This window comes from Dicentrarchus labrax, unplaced genomic scaffold, assembly GCF_905237075.1.
Source record: "Dicentrarchus labrax unplaced genomic scaffold, dlabrax2021, whole genome shotgun sequence".
Classification (NCBI taxonomy): Eukaryota; Metazoa; Chordata; class Actinopteri; family Moronidae; genus Dicentrarchus; species Dicentrarchus labrax.
The window spans coordinates 13909469-13933336 of record NW_026136704.1 but is presented as its reverse complement, the minus strand read 5'-3'; the positions used below and the strand labels follow the sequence as shown (position 1 = coordinate 13933336).

At 44.3% G+C, this 23868-nt stretch overlaps 1 protein-coding gene across 1 annotated transcript; it reads right to left on the bottom strand.

Annotated features, from left to right (window-relative positions):
• Positions 1-2836: 2836 nt before the first annotated feature.
• tiparp (TCDD-inducible poly(ADP-ribose) polymerase) lies at positions 2837-23529 on the bottom strand. The gene is made up of 7 exons (XM_051396859.1): positions 23221-23529; positions 21059-22108; positions 12389-12578; positions 11766-11953; positions 7631-7933; positions 5666-5923; positions 2837-4310 (listed from the first exon to the last, which is right to left on the bottom strand). The coding sequence occupies exons 2-7, from the start codon at positions 22081-22083 to the stop codon at positions 4121-4123; spliced, it is 2154 nt and encodes a 717-aa protein (XP_051252819.1). The 5' UTR covers positions 22084-22108; positions 23221-23529; the 3' UTR covers positions 2837-4120.
• Between the last annotated feature and the right edge of the window lie 339 nt (positions 23530-23868).

The following is a 23868-nucleotide window of genomic DNA, read 5'->3' as shown; positions in this document are numbered from 1 at the left end:
AAACACATTGGAAATAAGACACTTACTCATACAAAGTGATATTTGAATTGGATTGTCAGCTGTTTATAAATGCTGAATTATTCACTTCAGGTGATTGTTTTTTAAATACTTATTTTTAGAAGTGAAATTCAGCCCTGTAGTTGGAAACAGAGTAAATGTATCACACGTTGTCAGTTCCACAGCACGCAGCAGATGAACAGAGCTAATGTTCTGCTGCTTGTCTTGGTAACGGCAGCGTCTATTAGAGGTTCAAATAATAGTACAAATCTATTACAACCCTTGATTGAAAAATCTGCAAAGGCAATTTTACACACGCTCAAACTAATTTCAAAACTGCATGTTACATATCAGTGTGGGAGTGTTTAACTGTCTTGTTTCTCTCCCCCAAAAAAAGGAAAACCTTTTTTACAACCTGAATAATTTAGAAACTTTAATAAGCTTGATTAAAATGGATGTGTGTGTGTGTGTGTGTGTGTGTGTGTGTGTGTGTGTACACATTTGATGTTTGTGTGTAGGTGCATATTTGAATCCAATGTACAATGAGACCCAAATGAATTATAAATGCATCCAAAATATCTGCTTTAGAAGCCTCCATTCAGAGACTTGCTCTAGCGGCGTTATACATAAAAGCACGGTTGCTGTGGGACTGCATCAAACATCATACACAATAATCTTGACTCCTTTGAATAATTCAAAGTGCTGTCGTTGTTCTTAGGAAGGGCTATACTTCCCTCTCTGCATCCCTTTATCTGCCTCTCTCTCTCTCTCTCTCTCTCTCTCTCTCTCACACACACTCTCTCTCTCTCTCTCTCTCTCTCTCACACACACACACACACACAAAGTTGCTCTTTCTGCAACCTCATCTATCCTGTTTTTTTTCTATCCCCCTCCCAGTGCTCCCCTTGTCTCTCTCATCTCCCCCATCCTCCCACCACATTTTCTACTGCTCCCCTCCTCTGACTCTCCTCTTCTAACCCCAGCCAGCAGGTCTACAAAGTAGTGTTTTCTGTGTGCCAGCATCAATTCCTGGAGGCCAGTCAGGCAAACAAACCCAGCCAGTGCCCGCTGCATGACTCACAGAGAGGCTGAGACCAAGAGAGAGATGAGGTAGAATCATTAAGATGAGAGGGCAAAAAGGATTTTAAGCTGTTAAGAGCTGATGAGAGGGGGCAGGTTGGAAATGGAGGGGAAGGCTGTAGGAGAGATTAAGAGGCGGATGCTAGGAGAGAGAGACTGGGAGATAGAGAGATGGGGGCAAATAGAGGGCAACCTGTGCGATCTTGCATGCACACGAGAAGAGCAGACAGGCACGCAGCTCAGCGAGGAGGCACGAAGAGAGCAAAATAACTCCTCCCTCTCCTCCCTCTCTCTATCCCTCTCTACCCCCCCCCTTCCCTTCTCTCTATCTCCCCTCTGCTCTGCCCAAAAAACGGAGCTCAGCGCGACAGCCTTACACGACACGGTGACCCGAGGCCGAGCGCAGTGCAGGGGTAAGGGAGGCAGAGACTGGGGTGTACGCTTGTCCTCTAAGGGAGGAAATGGGAGTGAAGGGATAGCACAGAAATATGTGCTGATGAATGACGATTCCCATATAAGTATGATTTAGATACAGTACATACACACTGTCAGTCATGTTATATCTTATAATACTTTTTAAACTGAATCCATTTTTACTGCTCACACTTCTTGTCATGAGGGGACTTTATAAGGGTCCACAAGCCCAAAAAGTTTGGAACGACTGCTTTAAACCTCGTGTATGATTTAACAGACATGTCATGAGAGCGGTCTTCCTATCTAACTATTCCATTAAAACCCAATTTCTCAACAAAAAGAATTATATAAATCAATAAATAGTGAGGACATGACCTCATTGTCCTCAGTGGCAGTTGGCTCTGAAATCAAATAAAACCTGCAAATGAGAACAAGCCAGATTGAGAGAAAGGAAGGTTAGATAAAAGGATTAGGCACATAAAGACAAGAGATGAGGTAAAAGATAAGACAGTAAGGAGAAGTTTGGCTGAGAAAGGAGAAGCAAATGAGCTGCAGAGGAAGAGGAGGGGCGGGGTGTTGAGTTCTTCTGCTGTGCCCCATGTGAGCTGTCTCTGGGCTGGGATAGACAGCTACCTCCGCCAGCCTCCCTCTGGACTGCATTAGACATGGCGCTCAGATAATACACTGCTGGGGATGGGGGGAGGAGGTGGCAGACAAGAGGGAGGGCTGAGCATGGGAGAATTCCTTTCTGATTTTAATACCACTGGGCCAAGACAAGAACAAATAATCTGATGAACAAAAACTCTCCCAAAACCACTGACTGTGAAATATCACGTAGCTCGTATTGAGAGCAGCGGTGCAGTTAACAGCATATGACCGACAGTAGAACTACCTCTCTCGCTGCATACTGTGCTGGCCAGAACTTCTTCAAAGCAATCATTTGACATTTTCGGTCAAACACTTATTTTCTTGCTTGCTGAGAGTTAGATGAGAAGATTGATATTACTCTCGTGTTTGTACGTTAAATATTTAGCTGAAGCCGGTTAGCTTAGCATAGCATAAAGAAAATAAAATCGGAGGAATCAGTTTGCTTGGCTTTGTCCACAGTTAATGCTCAGTAAGTAACACGTTATATCTCTTTTGAATCCGCACAAAGACCAAAGTGTACAAAATGACAATTCAATGTTACAGGGAGTTTAATGTGACCCAATTAAGCCTCCACAGATCACACTTTGAGAGACTTTGGTGAGCACTGGTTGGCCCTTTTGTTTACAGAAATGTTTATTACCACAACTGATAAATCTGAATCGTCGTGATCTGAATAAAGCCCAAGTTCAGTAATTGATCATTTTTCCTTTTAGATTCTTTATTTAATCAATGTTACATTAAACTAACATAAATAAAAATTTTATGAACAAAAGGCACACAGTTCAAATATAAACAAAGAGAACGTCTGTACAGTTTGTCTCAAAGAAACATGTCTACTGTCTCTGAGCGAGAGAGCGGTCCAAGAGAGATGAGTTTCAGGGGGTTTGTTGACAAAACGCTACAGCGCCGCCACCGCTGCAGCAGCACAGAGTCTCAGTGTGAAACTGTACACTCTTCAATCCCCCGCGAGGAACTAAAGCGGTGGGCGCGAAGGCAAAAACGCCAACCAGGGAACAGCACTGGCTTCATGTGAAACCTCTCTGCCCGGAGGTTTACAATATGTGTCTATTATATTAATATGTCCGTTTGTAAAAGTCCCACTGAAACTCATGTCCGTTGTCTGTTTGAAGAGGCCACAAGATTCATGTCCACCAAATTAAAAGTTTCAAATACGCAGCACATAGACTTGAAAAAAACAACAAAAAAAATGTATGGGCCGGAGGCTGGGTAAACACTCACTATGATTTTTGTAAAAGAATGACGGGGGGTCAGTGTCGCTATGATTTCTCTATGGAAGCGTTTGATTGGTTGGTTGCTGCTTCCTCAGAATAATACGGCTAGTTGGTCATTCACAGTACTGGCAGGACGCTAACTGTCTACTACAGCGTCTGTCCTGATGTGGAACTGAGCTCACATACAGCCATACAACTAAGTCAAAATGATAAGAGGACTAGGTTTGGTTTATCCTGCATCTGCTCCAGATCATAAGGTAGATAAAATCCTCATGTGTCCCGATGATCACCATTGAGCTCCTGTTCATACTAGATAACAAGGCGTGGTTTATGAGTCCAGTCAAGTCTGTTGTGTTCGCAGCTGTTGTCAGTTGTCATCCACCTCTGAACACTGGATGAAACAGGTGTCGTCCTCTGCTAGTCCAGTTTTGTCCAGTTTAATCCGGTCTGGACCAGTCTGTTTGTTCCTTACTGCAGTCCAGTCTGGTTGGATCCAGTTGACCTAAATCAACGTGTATTTGCAAACATGTCTAGACTGTTTTAACCTGTTTAGAGCAGCAGATGGGTGAAGTTTAGTCTAACAAAGTGATTCCAATAGAGTCGGTTAAAGCAACAGTCATCAAAAAGTACTAAACGGTACATTTCTGTTCCTTTTCATCTTGACTCCACCCATCTCGCACCTCAACAGACTAAAACAAACTATGAGTAAGTATTCGCAAATACAGACAGATCCAGGTCTGATCCAGGGCTTAGACGACGACAGTGCTGGGTACCTCCTCGTAGTGAATGATGAAGTAAGGGTAGCTCTGGTCATCGTTGAAGATGACATAGATCTGGGGGTCCACCCAGTTGTCCACACAGGAGTCAAAAAGGTCACTGGAGGGGTCACGAGGGTTGATGGGTGGAGGTCGCCTCATGGAGGGATTTCCTACAGTAAACCTGCATAAAGAGAGAGGACAGAGACAAGGTTAGTTATGTCTGCAAGTCTGGAGTTGCAGAAGAATAATTCACCATCTAAAAGAAGACTCTCTTCTAAATTTAATGATTACAAGCATGCTCCTCCTCTGTGTGTTTTAGGGGACCTTAAATAATATAAGCATATGCTGTAAGTGCATGAAATGAATGAACTGTATGTATATGAAACGAACCAGGGAATTGGAACCAGTTTGTTTTTTCCCTGTCTTAAATATTCATGCCAGGCTTTAAAGACTCATAATCCATCAATCTTTGTACCACTTTCTCTGGGGTCATGAATAAAACATACTAAAATAAGAACGTTCAGCCACAGACAAAGGCAGACAGTGGGTCGAGACGCTGAAGAGTCTGTGTGCCAGACAGGAGAGTTAACCACACCGTACAGATAACTTCCTTATTGGTCTATAGCTCTGCTCAGGTCTGGAAGCAATGTCTCTGTCTGTGCAATGGAACAGATTGAACCCAGGTTTGGTGTCCTCTGGGCGCACCACAAACTGTCCACCGCAGCATAACAAAGCTGGTGATGTATGATGGGTTCAGCCAAATCAGCTGTTTTACATGTGTGGCTCTTGATTTGCTTTAGCATTTTAAGGATTGGGAGTAGCATGATGCACAGCATGACTGAATGATGGTTTATGGAAAAGAACCTCATGATTTCCATGATCCAAATTAATGCTCGTGTTCTGTAAATTTAATTTGAAAGGAAGAGATAGAGTCAGAAAGGGACGTGGTTTAAGCAGAGGTATGTGCTGCATGTGGTTGTAAAACAGAGCAAAAAGCTAATTGTTTTGATTTTATCTAAAAGATGTAACCATGATAAAAACTGGGTACATAAAGCCTCAATTTAGGTCACTTCCAGCTAACACAACAAACCAAAGCATGATGTCCTAGCTAAGATTAAATAGCTTATGCCACTAGTAAATACATGAGGCAAAAGCAAAGTATCCCTTTAATATCTCTGGTTGCATTAGATCATTGCTAGCAGTGCTGTAAATCAATGGGCAGGACTGCTTTATGGCAATATTGGATTTATATTATTTTGCATCTGTGTAATGTAGTACGCTGGTTTTTCACTGCATTAGCCAAAACCAGGCACTCCATCTTGATTCTCAATTCAATGTTCTAAAAATGCTATGTATATATATATATCAATATTGTCATATTAAATTACAAACATTTCATGACCAACCCCTAACAACGTTTTTTTGTTTTGCAGGGATGAAGTTGCAAGAGGAAAGAGATGTGAAAAGTCCCATCCCTGATCAAAGACACGAAAAATGTCCCACAATCAACTTGTTAATGCAGCACCCCCTACACACCTGCCAGTGAGGACTTTGGCCAGGAACATGCAGTGGACTCCTTTGGGTGAGCGCTTGGAGAAGTTGTGGGAGTAGACAGCCTTGCGGGCAAAGTAGGAGCCCTGGCCAAACATGGTGGCGTGTTTGCCGCAGACTCTGGGGTCGAAGTTGTGCTTGCAGATGCCCTCCACCACGTCGGCCGAGGTGCCGTGGAAGAGGTGGCGCTCGCTCAGCAGCCGGTCCATCTCTGTCATACGCCTCGACATGTACTCCTTCTTCCTGTTAGAGTAGGGAGAGGAGGGAGGTGAGATGGGTTTTGTTATTAAAATTAAATACTTTTTAGTGTTCAGAGCTTATTATTATTACATATTATACAGTAGAGAGTATATTTATAAGAAACTAGGAACTAGAAACAAACAAAGACACCACTCTTTATCCTTTACGGCAATAGGCTGATGCACAAAGACAGATCATCTCTCAGGTGATGAATTAGTAAACAGCTGGGAGCAGTCCTGCTATTTCTATTCAAAAGTTGTGATCACGGCCTTGTTTGCTCTAACAGCGAGTAAGAACATTGGGCCTAATCCGTCTTCTTGAGCAACGCACACACACAGCTCATTTGATGTGAGCGGATCAATCAGGCATGCAGAGGCGAAAGCGTTTCAGAGACAGAGAGGCTGTGACCCAGGCATGACCTCCCGTGACCCGGCAGCTTGTGATCTGACACGGGCCGACACTGCACGCATCCAGGAACACACACACACACACACACACACACACACACACACACACACACACACACACACACACACACACACACACACACACACACACACACACACACACACACACTTCAATGTCCTTCTACCCAATTTTATCCAAAGTTTTTGGATGATGCTGCTCAACTTCCTGCTCAACACACAGGCACGAAAACAAGCAGTTGTGGTTTCCCTGTCATAACTGGAGTGTGGGAAGATGAAATTAACTGACATTCAGAGGGGGCATCACTTTCAGTCAGTGACACACAAACACACACACACACACACGCACAACCACACACTGTCAGTCATTTTGAAACCGTGCGGTACCAGTCAGTGTGGGAGCTTAACTGTCACAGCTGATAGGACCTGCCCTTCTCTCGCCGCAGCGGTTAGCCCGCTGTGTTCGTGAAAGGAACATCCTCATCACCAAACATCTCGCCATCCTCCGTCTTCTCACACCACTGTTGACTCAATCACACGAAGTCCCACACAGCTGGTCTCATTTGCCCTATTTTCTTTTGTCTCTTGCATAGTTTCTCACCCACCCTGTTTGTTATTAAGAAATGTTCGTGTCTCTGTCTTTGAGTAAATATGCAGCTGTGAGTTCAACAACAGAAACGTAGATAAAAAAGGTTGACGATACATTTTGTGCCGCAACAGCGAAATAAGTGAAACTAGGACAAAAGAGGAACCAAATAATTTAACACAGCATGAAACCACACTGCACAAATATTTTGGTTAAAATTTGAGTTCATAATGTTACGTAAACATAGATATGAAATACTTATTTCTGTGCTTGCAACCTAATACTATCTAAGGTCTCAAAGTGTGGTCAAATTGTGAAAACAAATTACTATCAAATGAGCTCCATCCACCACTTAAAATCATATCATGCTTGTGACATACTAGTTAGTGATAATTTCAGCAGTGCAGCAGAGTTATGTTCAATAAAACCACAAGTGCGTCAAAGTCGTATGCCAGTCCACAGCTGCACCAAACAGCGCGTAAAGACAAGGGAATTAAAAACCTTCAAATCTGACGGCTTCTGACCCAGACAGAAAGGTTTCTCTTCTGTTTTTGTTAAACATGTTGTCGTTGGTGCTGGTTACAGTTATTGGAAATGATTCATGACTCTGAGGTCAGATTAACAGATAATACCTCCAACAATGAGGATGTGCTTTAAAAAAGAAAGTCTTCAGTAAAATGCTTGCGCTCCCCGGCTCACCTCTTGTACTTCTCCCAGAGGAAGGGGTTCTGCACACGCTGGATCTTGAGGATCCTGAACTTGGTCTCTGACACCGTCTTGTGGAAAAGGCTGTACACCGTCCGGTAGCTGCGGTCTTCGCGTGACACCGGCACCTGCAGGAAGTCCTGGCTCATCGTCATTGGCAACCATGTTTCAGGAAAAAGGCTGGGTGGGTTGGTGGTCGTCGGCGAGAGAGGGTGCGACGTGGAGAGATCCATGGATGAGGATGAGGAAGAGGAGGAGGAACAGGGGAGTGGGGATGAAGAGAGGCCGCCCAAAGTCCTAGACAGAAAGAGAGAGAAATAGAAAAGATATTTGGTTAGAAACTTGCTACTTCAGTACTAGATGCTTGAGTTTGCCACATTGTCAGTGGATCAAATACATACACAGACATTTATAATCACAAAGTACACATAAATAAAAAATATATAAAGTACATACACGCGCACTTGTAACCTGTTCCTTAAAGCTGTGTTTGTGCAGTTTCTTCAACTAAATGTGGTAACACTTTAATTTATGGGTCCCATAATTTCCTGTAATTTCCTACACAGGAAATGACATATAACTGTAAATTCAAAGGAAGACCATTAAAGAGTCTTTCATGTAGAGCTAATGAAAGGGAAAATGGAAGTGTCATATACACTTTAAATTAATCAATTTTTATTACTTGCAAAAGTAAATTCCTGGAGTCTAAAGAGTAAGTGTCAACAGGTCAGCCTAACATACAAAACTGTGAAATTTGTAAACAGACACAAATACAATTCAGCATATATGTAGAATAAATACAGCAATAATTAATCCATACTTATTCAGGTTTAGAAAGAGCATTGATTTAATTTTGACATAACTTCATCAGAGTAAAAGACTTGACTTTGATGAAGACATGCTCCATGTTGAAAAGCTCCTACTATAAATGTGTGCTCCAGATCTCCTCATTCCAGATAGTGATTTTTCATTTGCCAGTGGCCATCCCCGCTGAGGGTCAAGACAGAAACGTCCCAGCCCAGTTCATTTCAGCATCAACCACAAGCTGTACATCCCAGCGTGCTACCCATCTCCACTGCTTCCTGCAGCACTCCTTCACATGTGTGACCAATCAAAGCTGCATCCTAACGTAAAACTAAAGCGCCGTCTGCTGTGATGAACCGAAAAAGTCTAGGCTTCCAAACTCATATCCCATCGACTGTCAACAATGACATCACTGCGCTGCGGATCGGAGCCGCTCCACAGCAGCCGCCAGCCGTCACTGGCCAAACAAAACAGCAGGGCCGCGTGAAAATGAAACCCAGACACGAAACAAGGCAACAGGGAGGCAGAGCGAGGGAGAGAGACAGAAAGGAGAACAAGAGAGAGGGAAGAATAAAAATGTCAATTGCAAAGCTGTCATGAAAATGACAAAAAAGCGATTGTGCCTGGCATTTGAGTCAATAACAATGGTTTGGCTGTCAAGTTATCGTTCTCTAAGTGTAAATGCTGTTAGCCCTATCAGCCATAAGACATTGTTCGTTGTGTGTGTGTGTGTGTGTGTGTGTTGTCAAGAGACTGTGATCAGTGTGACTCTAAATCAGTGCGACAGTCTTTTCTCATCTCTTTTTTCTCTCTCTCTCTCTTATCTTGTCTCTCCGGTCTCGATCCCTCCCCGCAATCGATGTCTCTGTTCCCCGTGTGCTTTGAAGAGATCACAGACAGCCTGCTGCAGAAAACAAGTGTGAAATGAAAAGGGACAGATAACAAGAGAGTGACGGAGTTGAGGAGTGAAAGAGTGAAAAGGAGAAAGATTGGGGATGGATAACAAGGGGAGGAGAGGAGGAGATAGCTGAAAATAACATCATCTGGAGGGAGAGAGATGACAGAGGGAGAGGATGGGGGAGAAAGGGAGAGTGCCAATCAAGCTAATGACCTCAACCTCTAAGCCTAGCACAGATTGTTCCTGATACACGAACACACACAATTGTTTTGGTCACTTGGGAGGACACTGCATTGACTTGCATTTATTCCACTGACAAGAAAACCCACACAAAATGTAACCAAAGTGCTGAAGACTGTAATGGTTTGCCTGCTTTGTCTCCTCATAATGTGCAATAATCTCTATAATCTCGAATAACGTCTCATCTCAGAGTGACTAATTGAATCAAACGGACGAAACAGTCCCAGGAACAAAACCCTCGTTCCAAATTCCAGCTCCACACACATTTCACACTCCTTCACTCACCAGCTCTACTCTGCTGTGTGTGCACCCAGTCTGGAAACCATTTAGGCCTCTCTCTCTCTCTCTCTCTCTCTCACTTCCTCTCGCTGTGCTCTTTCTCCCTCGTTCCTTCTCCGTCTCCTGCTTCCTCCATCTAATTTTCACTCCCTTTCCTCCATCTCCTGCTCTCCATTTTGTCCCCCTCTTGACTGTCAAGCCCGCCTGTAGGAACAGCTCGTGCTAGTGTTCACTCTGTGTGGGACACTGGCAGGACACCACCGCAGCAGCCTGCTCGGCAAAGGAAGTGAAGGATTCTGCAAATGGGGCGAGATGACTCCACTTGTTTCCAATCTGGTATCACTTGTTTCAGGAAATATCAGTGAGGCGAGTGCAGCGAGGGCGGATCACTTCACTGCTAAAAAGGAAAATGACTAAAAGATGAAAATTCATGAAATTAGCTCAGGTCCTCGGACAGATCTCATCTCATTCACAAATTTTCACCAGTTACGCAAAAAATAAGATTTATGGCCAATTTAAACTATTTTGGTGGAACCTTTTTAATCTTGGGGGCCCACTGGATAGAGTTCTCTGTGTATCTCTTGTCCTCTGTCTCATCTGTTCTCATTCGCCTCATTATCTAATTTCCTGTCTGGTTCAGGCCCGCTTCGTCCTGCACAAGACTGCTCCTGTGTCCCGGTGACTCTCTTTGATTTGCCAAAAATCTGAACTGTTAATATGGGTCTCAAGTTCAGCTCAGGCTGCCAATGCGCAACAGCACTGGAACGGATTAAAGGTGAATGCAGTGTTCAGAGGCTTTTGAGTATTCAGCCCTGACTGCGACATTAGCATTGTGTACCGACCTCTGTGTGCCTGCCTGTCTCCAAACAGGGACTCTCACAGAACACAGAGAGCCACAGGGAGACAGTGTATCACATACTGAAGAGCCAACTTTGTGTGTGTTACTGTGCCTGCGTTGCCAGGCACTTTATGTAAAATCGAGGACTTAGTCAATGTGGCTTCATATCCAAAAAACAAAATGTTCTCTAACAAGGTTGAGATCTGAGCGCCCAATGCTGTGCGAGGACTCTTCCAGAGAGTACAATGGGAACTAGAGGGGGGAGTGAAAGATAGAGACAAAGAGAGACTATCAATCAAGTGAATGACCTCTACCTTTCAGCTGAGGTCTGACTGTTCCTGACACTTAGTATTAATTACCATCAATCCTGAACCCTAATGCTTATCAGACTGTTTTGTTATCCTTCATGCAGGATGAACTGCTCAGAAACAATACCTTTTTGCAACCACATAGCATCGACAATACCAAGCATCGTGTTGTCCAGCTCGTCCTTAACGTGGCGAGATGACTGGCTGAAACAAGAGTCAGCAGCCTGACGACCGTACGCCAACAAGCTTACATGGTGATGTTCAGCAGGTAGAATGTTTACCATTTTAGCATCGATATACACAAAAATTAAACTTTCAGCAGCTGTATCCAGTTCTCCATTAATACATCCATGAGGGCGACAGGACGCGTCATGTGGAGTTGCAAAATATGGAGGTTAGTCGAGCTGTGGCAACAGAAGGCGTGCCTCTTTTGATATTTCTTCCTCCTCCCAGCATGGCCGATATGAACGAGATAAAGTCTATACACGCCAACACCTCTTTTTGTACAAGTTTCGACGATTGGCACACAGGATGGCACAGATGATCAAAGCAGCATGTTTCTGCCTTGTTAGCAATTGCTAGCAAACAAACTTCTACCTGCCTCTGAACGTTTAAGCTTTACTGACAATCGTCAATAGCCACAACAGAATCGCAGATTTAGCTGGAATTAAACAACATTTCTAAAAACCCTACAGTGTATGGCCAGCTCTATTTTAAGAGCAGAGGGGATAATGAAATCAAATGTTAAATGTCTTTACTTACTGTAGGTGGGGTATAAGCATCACAGACGACATAAACATGGGCCGCTTCTTGATCTGACGTCTGAACCCGAAGACCGCGTTCTGCTGGAAGCCCTCCCTGATGTTGAGGATATACTGGTTCTGGAGCGTGATGAATCGCACCTCCTTAAGACCCCTCGAACTCGCCTCCTCTATGAGCTTCACAACCGGCTGTGCAGGAGAAGAGGGTGAAGAAAGAGATCGACAAAGACATGAGGAAGAGCTTAGACTCAATTGTTTATTGTTTTATACAGTTGACTGTTCTGCATTTTCACTCAACAGAGGGAGGAGGAAGGCAGAAGTTGGAGAGGGAAATGTCAGTGAAGTGTGGTGCAATGTTCCGATAACAAAAGGCTGATAACGAGTTTCAATGTGAGACACAAACTCACACATACACACGGATAGAAAACAGTCAATCTTCACTGATTCGCTGCAATAAATTGCAATTGGCTGGAGACAGCTGTGTCCCAAGGGGTGTATAGGTGTGTATGTGTGACCAAATCAATCCCATCACAGTGGTTAGACAATCGATTGGTGTGGGCAGAGTTAATGCATCTGGCCTTGTGTTCACAGAGCGTACACACAAACAAACACACACTGGCTCACCTCGGAGTATTCCCTCCAGCCAAAGTTGTCTCTGCAGTAGTATTTCCACACTGTGTGACAGCTGGGGGTGGGGTTTGGATTTGTTGTAGGCGCGGGGAGAAGGCTGGCGGGGGTGGTCAGTCGTCGGACGCGGTCAAACTCCAGGTCGCACACTCTCATCGCCCCGAAGTCTAGGGAAAACACTCGACCCCTGGAACACAAAGTTAAAAAATCAACAAAATCAGCAAAAAAAAGAATTACCTGCTGCAGTCAGCACGTAAAACATTAAACATTCACACGGCCTGCTAACATGTGGCTTTGGCACAGTGACCTCACAACCAAATGTCTGGTCATGACCTACTGCTGATTAAACCTTAAATTAACCCGAGTGCCCTGGAGCAAGACGACCAAACCTCTAATTGCTCACTCAGTATGAGTCACACAGGATGACAACATCAGCTGACATGACTTACATGCCACATTTAAGCTCACAGAGAATAGAAATAAAGCAAGACATACGCGACCAAAACATATTTACACGCTGAAAACATGAATGTCAGTGTAATGATTCACATAGTAATCTTATTCTTAATAGGCGCTCTTCTAAAGCTGAAAAACCTGAGAGTTTTTGTCAATATTTAAACCAGAATGACGTATGGGAGACTTCCTTCCAGAATATACTATTTCTGATATTCATTATGTAGCATGATGGCATGGTTATAGGGATTGTACAAAATCGCTCTCTTACCGAGAGTTAGATGAAAACATTAATCATTCTTTGGTATCGTTTTTCACCTCTAACTCTCGGAAAGAAAAATATGTTTATTTCCCAAAATATTGAACTATTTATTTGAAGCTTTGCCTCTCATTTTTTGTAATACTGCCATTTGTCTTCTCGCCGGCCCCTTAACAGAGCAGTCACTGGGTCAGGTTCAGGTATGGAAACAATTATTCTGTAACATGCTAAAGTGTTAGCATCTGCTAAGTAAATAAATGGTTGAAATGCATAATCTTATCATGTGCATGTAACCTCCCTTAACCCCTCTCTGTCTCGAGAAGCGTGGGTCAAAAGCCCATTATGTGTGTGTGTGTGTGTGTGTTTGCATCAGTCTCTCTACATTAGTCCTCCATAGGGCCTCTGGCAAATCCTTTCTGGGTCAGACATACCACTCACATAAATGTGGGCATCACACACTGGCACGCTATGCCATGGACGGCAGACAGACAGAGAGGCAGACGCAGACACACACTCACACACACTCACACTCACACACACACACACACACACACACACACACACACACACACACACACACACACACACACACACACACACACACACACACACACACACACACACAGAGACTTTGCAAGACACTCGCACAGGAAAAACACACAAAAACTTGCACACAGCCTGACAGCGTTAATGGGCTCATTGATTTTTGCCGGGAAACTAATTGGATGTAATGTCAAAGGTTAGACATCGTTGAGTGTCTGTCTGGAAATGTGTGTGTGTGTGTGTGTGTGTGTGTGTGTGTGTGTGTGTGTGTGTGTGTGTGTGTGTGTGTGTGTGTGTGTGTGTAAAGCAGGGGTTGTGTTCTGCCTCAGGTTTTTTCTAAATAAAGCACATGAATTATAGTCTTTAAAAGTTTCCCATTTAAAACACAGATGCTGAGGGGGACTGTTCAGATCTGAGTTATTAGTTCAAAAGCCTGGAGAAGTGAAAACTTCATATCAAGTATTTAGTTTCATCTACTATTAAGTGCAATTACTGCACACACACACACACACACACACACACACACACACACACACACACACACACACACACACACACACACACACACACACACACACAGTTTCGGCCAGGAATAATAAGACGTGGTGAGTAATTTTCCAAAAACACATATGCGCACTGACACAAATACTACTTATATATACTATATTTACAGTCAGTGTTTCTGCTAAGTCATGGGGTGACCGCATCTTTGCAGGAGGAAGTGAAATAAGAATTCATTCACTGAGCACGTGCAGAAACAAAACAGCAACTCAGGAATGAGTCACTGATTTGCAGATGACCAGATTAGCAGAAAGACTAGGCAGATAGATAACACAGATGTCCGTGAGTTGTTGTTTTCTCAACTGGCATTCAAGTAACTGAAAAAAGCGTGATTCCATTTCATACAGAAGAAAAACGAGAATTACATTTGAATATGAAAGGCAGAGATAGAACAGAAAAACAGAAGAGAAAAGGTTGATGGTAGCAGAAGCAAATTAACTGTGAAAACAGTACATCCTTCACTTCACCTCCGGTCAGCCCGTTCTCTTCTGCTCACTTTGTTTTCTTAATTTCTTCTCACTTTGTTCTGTCGTCTCTCTGCTCTATTCACTACTTTTTTCACAGTACGTCTCTCTGTACTCTCTGTCTGAAAAACAACACTCTGGATGCACCTGCATGGCTCTCTCCCTCGCTCTCTTTTACTGTCTGTCTCTCGGTACAGAACACTTTCTGCCTGCAACAGTGTGTTATGGTGACAACAGCTTCTTTATACATGTGTGAGAGTTATGTACCATGCACACATATATTCAGCTTTCATTATGAGGAAGTCAAGTGAACTTTGTCACATTTACAGGCACCCTCCCCACCGCCCTCTCACACACACACACACACACACACACGCACACACACACGCACACACACACGCACTCAGATGAAGACAGGTCTTCGGGGAGGTCAGTCAGTGAGTCCTTTTCCCTCCCTCGCTCCCAGACTAGTTTGTGCTGTTCTAAAAATAAAATTCCGCAAGTTAAATTAAGTGCACTGAAATTCGGTGCTTTCGACGCGGAGGCCAATCAAAAGTTGGAGAGGCACACAAGGCATGCCCACTCTGGCAATGTCGACACTTTTCAAGACCACGCTTGAAATGTCGGGCTGCTCCAAGTTTGTGCAACAGTACACAGACACACACATACACGAAAGTCAACTGAAAATGCAAATCTAAAGAGCAGATTTGGAGCAGCCTATTTTAGTTTTCCTGGAAAAAGACATTTGAATGGAAAACCTAACTGCTGACTCGGGATGGATGTTTGTATGCTAAAGGTGAAAGAAGAAGGCCCTTGAGCAAAGCACATGGCACTGAAAAATGCACCAAAGCTGCTGTGTTCTTGTACCGGGAGCTCCCAGGTGTGAATGTGTGGATCAGAGCTGAATGTGGGAGCAAGGGTGTTGGTGCTGGAAAAAAGCTTGTTCAGCAAAACCATTCCCTAGATAAATAAAGGTTAAGAAAACTCATTGCACTGTCAAAATGGCTGTTAATCCTCCACACTGCCTTAAGCACACACACACACACACACACACACACACACACACACCTTCAAACTTTCTCACGGCTGCACACACAAGGACCCGCATACCAGCATCAGTCATGCCATTGTGAACGTCACAGGCTAGGAAAAAAATAACATGAAACCCTTACTCCTGCTCACGCACACACGCGCACACACACACACACACACACACACACACACACAAACATACACAAACATACACACACATTCTTTCGACAGATTCACAAACACACGCACAATCTTCATCCAGTCACGCCTTGATAAGTCAGTCAGTCAACCAAATCAGCTGACGAAGGCTTACTTCCTTCACACACACACACACACACACACACACACACACACACACACACACACACACACACACACACACACACACACACACACACACACACACAACCTTGTTGTCATGGGTTAGTGTCATTTCCTCATGTTAAAGCTATTCACTTTGCAGTTATCTACTTAAATGTGCTCGATTTGAATTTGTTTTTTAAGCTCTTGAGGCTGTGAATAACATGAAGTCAACCACAAGCAGAACAGGAAGAAATGTACTCTGTCGTCTCCTCCGTGTCCTGGATTGTTCCTCCTCTAAAGCAGATCATAAAGTTCATGGTTCAGGGTGTCCTCTCTCTCTCTCTCTCCCTCTCAGTCCTTTAAACCTCTCGAGTACAAAGCGCGAGACAAACAGGGGTAAGATGGGAAGATAAATGAGTTTGACATTAAAAATAACACACAAAGAGAAGAGCTGATGAGAAAAACACAAAAAAAAAGTGAAAAAGGAAAGCACAAACACGTTTCCAACATCTCCCGCACATCTTTAGGCCTTCAAGGGACAATTGTGGAATAAAAAAAGAGATAAAAGAGAGAAGGGGAGTAGAAGAGAGAGGAGGAAACATAGAACAAGAGTGAGGAAGGATTACAGAGGTAAAGCAGGAAGAGGTGGAAAAAAAGATTGAGAGATAGAGGCAGACTCTGAGTAATAAGAGGCACAGTGACCTAGACCTCGCCCCACTGATTCATGGCATGGGCTGTCTGACATGTTATAGTCACACACACACACACACACACACACACACACACACACACACACACACACACACACACACACACACACACACACACACACACACACACACACACAGAGCGGACACACTCAGCCTGATTATCTTGACACCGCCTCTTTTCATACACACAATCACCACATGCAAACAAACTCTCACAGACACAACCATCCTTGATTTTCTTTGATTCGTGACACAATGAGGTAACATGGAATCCCCCTGCGATATATATAAACCCACACAAAAACACAAAAACACACAAACAAACACACCTTGGTGTCAGGTCGCTCTGCCCTTGGTGCTCGGTGTCCCTTTATGTCAGTTAATGACAAGCGAGGCTTTTATCACCTAGCTGACAAAAGAGTCTCGCTCACACGTACATATAAAAAATGTGTGTTTCGTCATGGTAACGCAAAAAAAACAGCAAGATGTTTATTTCCAAGTCCAAAAGTCCCCCTGTACGCAGATATTACAGGGAATCAGCCCAATTATAGGAGATTTGGTTCAGAATGTGTGTTTTCCTGTAAATAACCAACGTAACACTCTTCGAATCAGCCGAAGAGTGTTTTTTATATTTTCTTTCTCACACACACACACACACACACACACTATAACAAGACATAAATCTGTTAGCAAGCAACTGTACAGCCGAAGATTATCACAGCATAACTTTTAGAAGAGATGACTGGGACATTCCTCCTTACTGCTGAGTTCATGACTAAGGCGGATTAGACTTCCATTCCTGCTTATCATATGGATGGGATTAACCTGTGCTATGGATCATACACACATGGGAACAGCTCGGCACAGAGCACACACTCTCACATACATATGGACTACACACAATCAGATACAGACGCACAAAAACGTCGTCCCCTACCTCTCTTCTGCACACACACACGCACACACACACACACACACACACAGCAGAAGGCAAAACAGGCCTGTGTTGCCATACCGACAGTAAAGCTTGTTAAGTCATCTGCTGCTCTTTAGATCACTAACGATGTTATCATTTGGCTATGGTAACCACGGTGATGCATTCGCCCGGTGTGTCTGTGAGTGTGTGTGTGTGTGCATGAAAAGACAGGCTGGGTTGCGTCTCTAAAGAAAAAGTATCAAAAGAGCTCTCACACACACCCAGTGCAACACAAAGCTTCGAGTAAATGACTGAACTGAGCGCTGAATAACCAGAACAGTGTGAACACACCGCGCAGTTCACTGACTTTCATGTTTGTCTCTCATCAGCACTTAGAGCCCCCAAAACCGTCTCAACATGTCACCGAAACAAACAATTTAATGATATTCACATCCACTAGAGGCAAGTCAGCTACCTATTTTCACTTCTAGCATGTGGTGTAAATAAACACCGGATTAGAAGAAGCAACACAATAAACCACTTCTTTTTAAAACCAGGAATTACTTTAGGCGAATGGCTAAGCACGCTAAAACCTACAAACCTCTGACTTGTCAAAGAAGTCACGTGTTATAAGAATGAAAATGTTTTACGTCATGTAAAATATTCTATGTCATGCTTTCACTCTACCGTTCTCAAACAGTCTAACCTGTTTTTATGGCCAGGGTTAGAAAACTTCAATATACACAGAGCTTTCTCCAGCCTCCCTCTGGAACTCCCCAAACAAATCTGTGGCTGTATCCGTCTGCCCACATTCAAATCAAAACTCACCTTTTATGAACTGCTTTTAATGTGTGATTAATGTCTTGGAGTATCCTGAAAATCGCCCTATAAATAAAATGTATTATTATTATTATTGTAGAGAGTTTTATGCCCCCGGCGCTTGAGAAAATGTAGAAAGGAACTCCAGCAGAAGCTACAGGAAGGGTTATGATAAACAATATCCATGAGAATGTATTTGATAGCTACAGACCTGACAGGTGAGATTTAAAAAGGGCTAGCAGTGCCTGGGAGGGTATGTGAAAACAAGTGTGATTGTCTAGCTTGTAACAAAACATTAAAGTGTGTCAAGAAGATTTAAAAACCATACAAATATTAATTTAGTGCATGTTCAGAACTAAATTACTTTCGCTCAATATGAAGGAAAATATTCATTATTACTGTCATAATGACAACAAATACATGTCACATTCTGGCATTCCTAGTTTCAGCTGAAGTTTCAGTCAAGTGAGCCAGATGGTCCTGTCTGACTGTGTGAGACTGACACACACTCAAAAGGCCTCTGAAGAATTTGGGTTGACACCACCAGGTGCATATCCTGTTTGTGGAGCAATATGCACTTTGCATAGAGTTTCAGTTGAAAACATGAGTCAACAAGTCAAACACACAGACACATACAAATCTCTGTACACACGCAAACCTGTGTGTGTGTGTGTGTGTGTGTGTGTGTGTGTGTGTGTGTGTGTGTGTGTGTGTGTGTGTGTGTGTGTAGTGTCCACACAGACATAAACAAAGACAAACACATATGGCTGCTCAAAGGGCTCAGTTAATCATGAACAACCCGGTGATGTGATCGGGGGTGTGGCGTGGTTAATAGTTGGAGGTAATAATGGCATAATGCTTTGTCATCGACTACAAAGACTGCACTTTTAACCCGATTCAGATCAATAATGTGACTAAGACGGTGTTTCAATTTCCAGATTACATGAACCAATTGTAAGATTATATAGGAGTGAACATAAAATAGTTCAAATGAGGCATTTTACAGCTTTAGTTGCCTTAAAGATGTGTCTAAAGTTTCAATAAACAATGGCTATCTGTGTCTTTGCTGATTTTGGGACGAATATGAAAGTTCAGCTGCTTGACAATGTTTGTATTCTGCAACTGTAATTGTCTCAATGTCAAAAAATGAATCAAGAAACTATTCTGCAGATTTATCATTAATGAAAATGTGTATGTGAAACTAGAAAGAGCAGTTTACTGGCAATGTTTTTCATGAACATAGCTCGAGGCTTAAGTCAGGTGGGACTTTGTGGGCTACCGTAGAGGAGGGCATCTTCAGTCATAAATATAGTAAACAGGAATAAAAAAAGAATAAACAATAAGAAACCTGCATTTAGAATAAGGTCAACAGTCCACTGACTCATTGTGTGCAAGTGCTCGTGTGTGAATGTGCCTGCATGCATTACAGTTTCACAGGAAGTGGTACATGCTCCTTTATATCACCCCACTGGGGCTTGCCAAGTGCTTGCATGTGTGTGTATCTATGTGGGTGTGTGAGAGAGTAAAAGAGAGGTTTATCTTTGTCTGCTAAAAGGCGTGCGTGTGAGCACTGCAAGCCACTGAGCCTCTCTGTGCAGCCAATTCGTGTGAGCGTCTGCGTGCCAAGCAGTGTGAGTGTGTGTGTACACAGTGGTGTGCATGTCTATGACCGAGGGAAGGAGGGAAGCTGCCAAGTGCGTCTGTGTCAGTGACCGCACAAGGCAACTGAGGGTCATAGAAGTTCACAGCTTTCTGCCATGAGTGCTGCAAAGTCTGGTTTGGATGGCGCTCCAGCCAATCACAGGCTGAGTTTGGGAGCAGGGGGGAAATACGGGAAATAGATAACCAATATCAGGGCTGGGTGATGGAGTGCCATGACTACACAAGGGCACGATAGCTGATATGATACACATTAACTAGAAGACACGTGAAAACCAAAACACACACACACACGGGGAGATAAAAGGACTAATACACGCGTTTACATGTGCATTAATAAAACCACATTTGCAGTACTAAGAACTGTGAAAGTAACACTGATACAGGCGCATTCACTTGGCTGCAGGCCATCAGCCACACATGTACATGACAGCTGTAGAGTCGAAGCCTTCAGTTTGTCACCAGCGGTGAAACCAAAGAGGAAGCTTGGGCCCAGGTCTACTGTTTCCAACACACCAGATCAGAAGTGCTTATCATTCACAGGCAACCTATCAGCTTACTGCACCATTGTTGCCATGTCACAAGTGTCAATAGCTTGTGAAATTCATAGATAAGTGTGACATGGAAACAGTGCATCTATGAATTTAGCACGCAGTTGCCTTTTCAGCGGTGCTCGTGGGTGCTGTGTACTACTTTCCAGCCCTAATAAACATACATGTTGGAAACCGATGCTCCTCCATTAGTACGTGAATTACGGTTTCAGTTCCTGTTCTGAATTGATTGAAGTGAAAGGGTTCACAGGCGCAGATTCAAAACAGAAATACAGAAACACTCTGTTACTGCTTCCCCCATAGCAGGATCCTGTATCTACCCAGAGGACATCCATTATACACAGTATAGGATAATACAGCCTGCAGGGTGCAGTAGACACTATAGAGGGATACTTACTGAAACTTGAGCCTGACTTGCTCATTGTCCGGGTTGCAGTACAGTCTCTCCAGCTGTTCCTGGGAGTCGTCTGCTATGCTCTGCCACGTCTGACTACTGCTCCTGTGGATCTGCCAGTGGTAGGGCAGCACAGTGTGGTGGTGGGCACAGTCATTGCCATAAACACACAGTCCTTGGAGGAAATCCACACAAATGTCCACCGAGTCCGACTGGTGCGTGTGATACTGGAGCTGGGTGAGCAGCTCAAAAACCAGGTCTAGGGAGGCTTCTTCGCTTTTATCCTGAAATAGCACTCTTTTGTCAGGCTGTAGGATGAGTGGATGGGGGTCCTGGACACCGGTGCAGTCTTTGACTGGAAGGCTTTTAGCCCCAGAGGTTAAGAGGTCATTGCTTTTGACGCCCCCCTCCTGGTGAGGAGCCTGGGCTGCAACTATAGGAGGTATATCCCTGCTGGGGGGCGTTATTGTCACTGTGCTCCCGGCTGCTCTGAGGCCAGGTTTTGGCTGAAAGCAGCGGCTGTCGGGGGTAGGGTCGTTGATCTTGGGTCGCTCCCCTCGCCGCTCAGTCTCTTCCAGCTCCGCAGTAGTATCGGCTATTTCCACATCACCGTCCCGGGTCATCAACCCCGGTACTCCAGTCCCAGCGGTAGCATCGTCAGCAGCTCCCGGGTCTTTGAGACACACCTGACCCATACAGTTCTGTTTCACCACGGCTGCGCAAAGGGTTCCCGGAGTCCGGCCCGGCTGGTTCCGGGGAACAAACACCCCATCCCCGGAGACCAGCGTGTCCGTGCTCAGTAAAGTGGTCAGTATAGGGTCCTCCAGGGCGCGGTGGAGGCATTTGGGGTCCAATTTCCTCTGCTTCTTTTTGAAATAAGGTTTCACCAGAGGTATTTTGTCCGGGAGCCCCACTATCTGCTGCTCCGTGAAATCTTCCCCTTCGTCCATATTCAAACTCATATCCAGGGAGATCCCAGTCGGTACACCGTCTGCGGATTTCTGGAGAATGTGCAAAGTTTTATCCATGATCCCCTCCTAAACCCCGACAGTCCTGAGAGAAACACAGAAAGAGAAAGAAAGAGGTAGTCATCAAAGTTAACACCTCTAATCCTATAATCTTAGTTTCCAAGGTGAAGTCATCCTGGCGCATAAAGCGATGATTAATAGGTTGCTTGGACAAGCAGTTGTGCCATAAAAAGCACTGTGAAAACGCATCTTTCCTTTCCTGGAAAGGAAAACATTCGCTCTCTACAGTATATATGCTGAAACGAAACCTGTTTAACCCCCCCGACAGCAACTAATGACCCTGCAGATATATCAGGAATAACACAGCAACAGCCTCCATAGTGTTCCGCTGACACAGGCACATTAGAAGATAAACCCATATAGGAATATTACAGGAGCAGCCTGTTTTAATGGCTCTCGTTTGGAAAGGAGAGAAGGGTTCCTGTCGCTTCTTGCAGCCAGTAATTGAAGCGGAAAAATATTACCTAATCCCCGCTGAAGGGAACTTGAGCACAGAGTCACCAGCCTCAGCTTAATCATATAAAAAAAGGAGAATCTATAGCCTATAATCAGCGTATTATAGTGTGTGTGTGTGTGTACTTTTATTCTGATGTCTTTGGTGCCCTGACTAACGTCATGCCTGCAATTACAGCTGCGTCTCCGAGCAGGAGCGATAAAATCATCAGTGTAACAAAACCTCTCTCTCCCTCTCTCTCCCTCTCGGGACGATATATTTTGATCACGGGAGTCCGATACGCAGCCCCTGCCGTCTACGTGCCTCTTACACATCGCTGCCCGAGCAAGTTTGCACGTAGGCTACAGTCGAGACACACACACACACACACACACACACACACACACAAACATACACACACGCATACAAGGCACTGCGGCGGAGCAGCGACAAAAGATAAACGGGGCACCCCGGAGCTTTATTTCACCAAGGCGCTACAGCAGCTTTCCTCCGGGTTAGAAACACTTCGACAGACCCGGAACGGTGTCGGATTAGGACTTTTTTTTTTTTAAACCCCCAAACACCGAAGCACTGCAGTAGTCGACAGGCAGGGTGATTTTTTTTTTGTTATAGCGCAGCTTTTAGACCCGATTCGAGTAAAGGACGGACACCCATGTCTACATTTCTAGTCGACAAAACCCTACCTGAGCGACAAAGTCCGCTCCTCTCCCCCGGGTCTCGGCACTCTTTGGTGGGTTAAATCCAGTGCGTACATCGGCGGAGCTCCGTATCCAGTCTGCAGATATTAGTATCCGTGTCTGGACTAGACTGTAGTCCGGTTAGGGTTTCTCGTGTCCCTCTGTTGCCCCCGTCGCTCTCACGCTCATGTCTTTCTATTTCATGCTGTCTGTCCCCCCCTCTCTCTTTGTATCCTTCTACCGGATAGAAAAGCGCAAGAGAGCAGAGAGACCGACAAAGAGCGGAGTACAGCTGTGGCGAGAATCGCTCTGCCTGCCTCCCGGCTCCGCACATCCAGGCCCCGCCCCGTAACCTGGTCGGAGGCGGGGCTTCGCTTCAAAGAGAGCAAGGAGGGGGGAGAGAGAGAGAGAGAGAGAGAGAGAGAGAGAGAGAGAGAGTCGTCTGGTGGTGATCGGAAGAAGCTGCATGGGGGGTGTGGGGACCCTCAGGGGCAGTTTTGCCGGGCCCCGGAAGTGATACAGAAAAAGCAAACAGGACTCTAAAAAGAAAATAAATGTAAATAGGCTATCATACAACTATTAAGGCAAACCAACACTAAAATTATATAGGAAATATTTTAAATCAGTAAACTACAGGTATAATGAAACGTACAA

Coding starts and splice junctions, on each gene's coding strand:
- tiparp (XM_051396859.1), bottom strand. CDS start 22,083: ATGGATAAAACTTTGCACATTCTCCAGAAATCCGCAGACGGTGTACCG. Junction 7,934..11,765: donor ATGCTTATACCCCACCTACA/GTAAGTAAAGAC, acceptor CTTTCTGTCTAG/GACTTTGGGCGGCCTCTCTT. Junction 5,924..7,630: donor CTCTGGGAGAAGTACAAGAG/GTGAGCCGGGGA, acceptor CTACTCTAACAG/GAAGAAGGAGTACATGTCGA.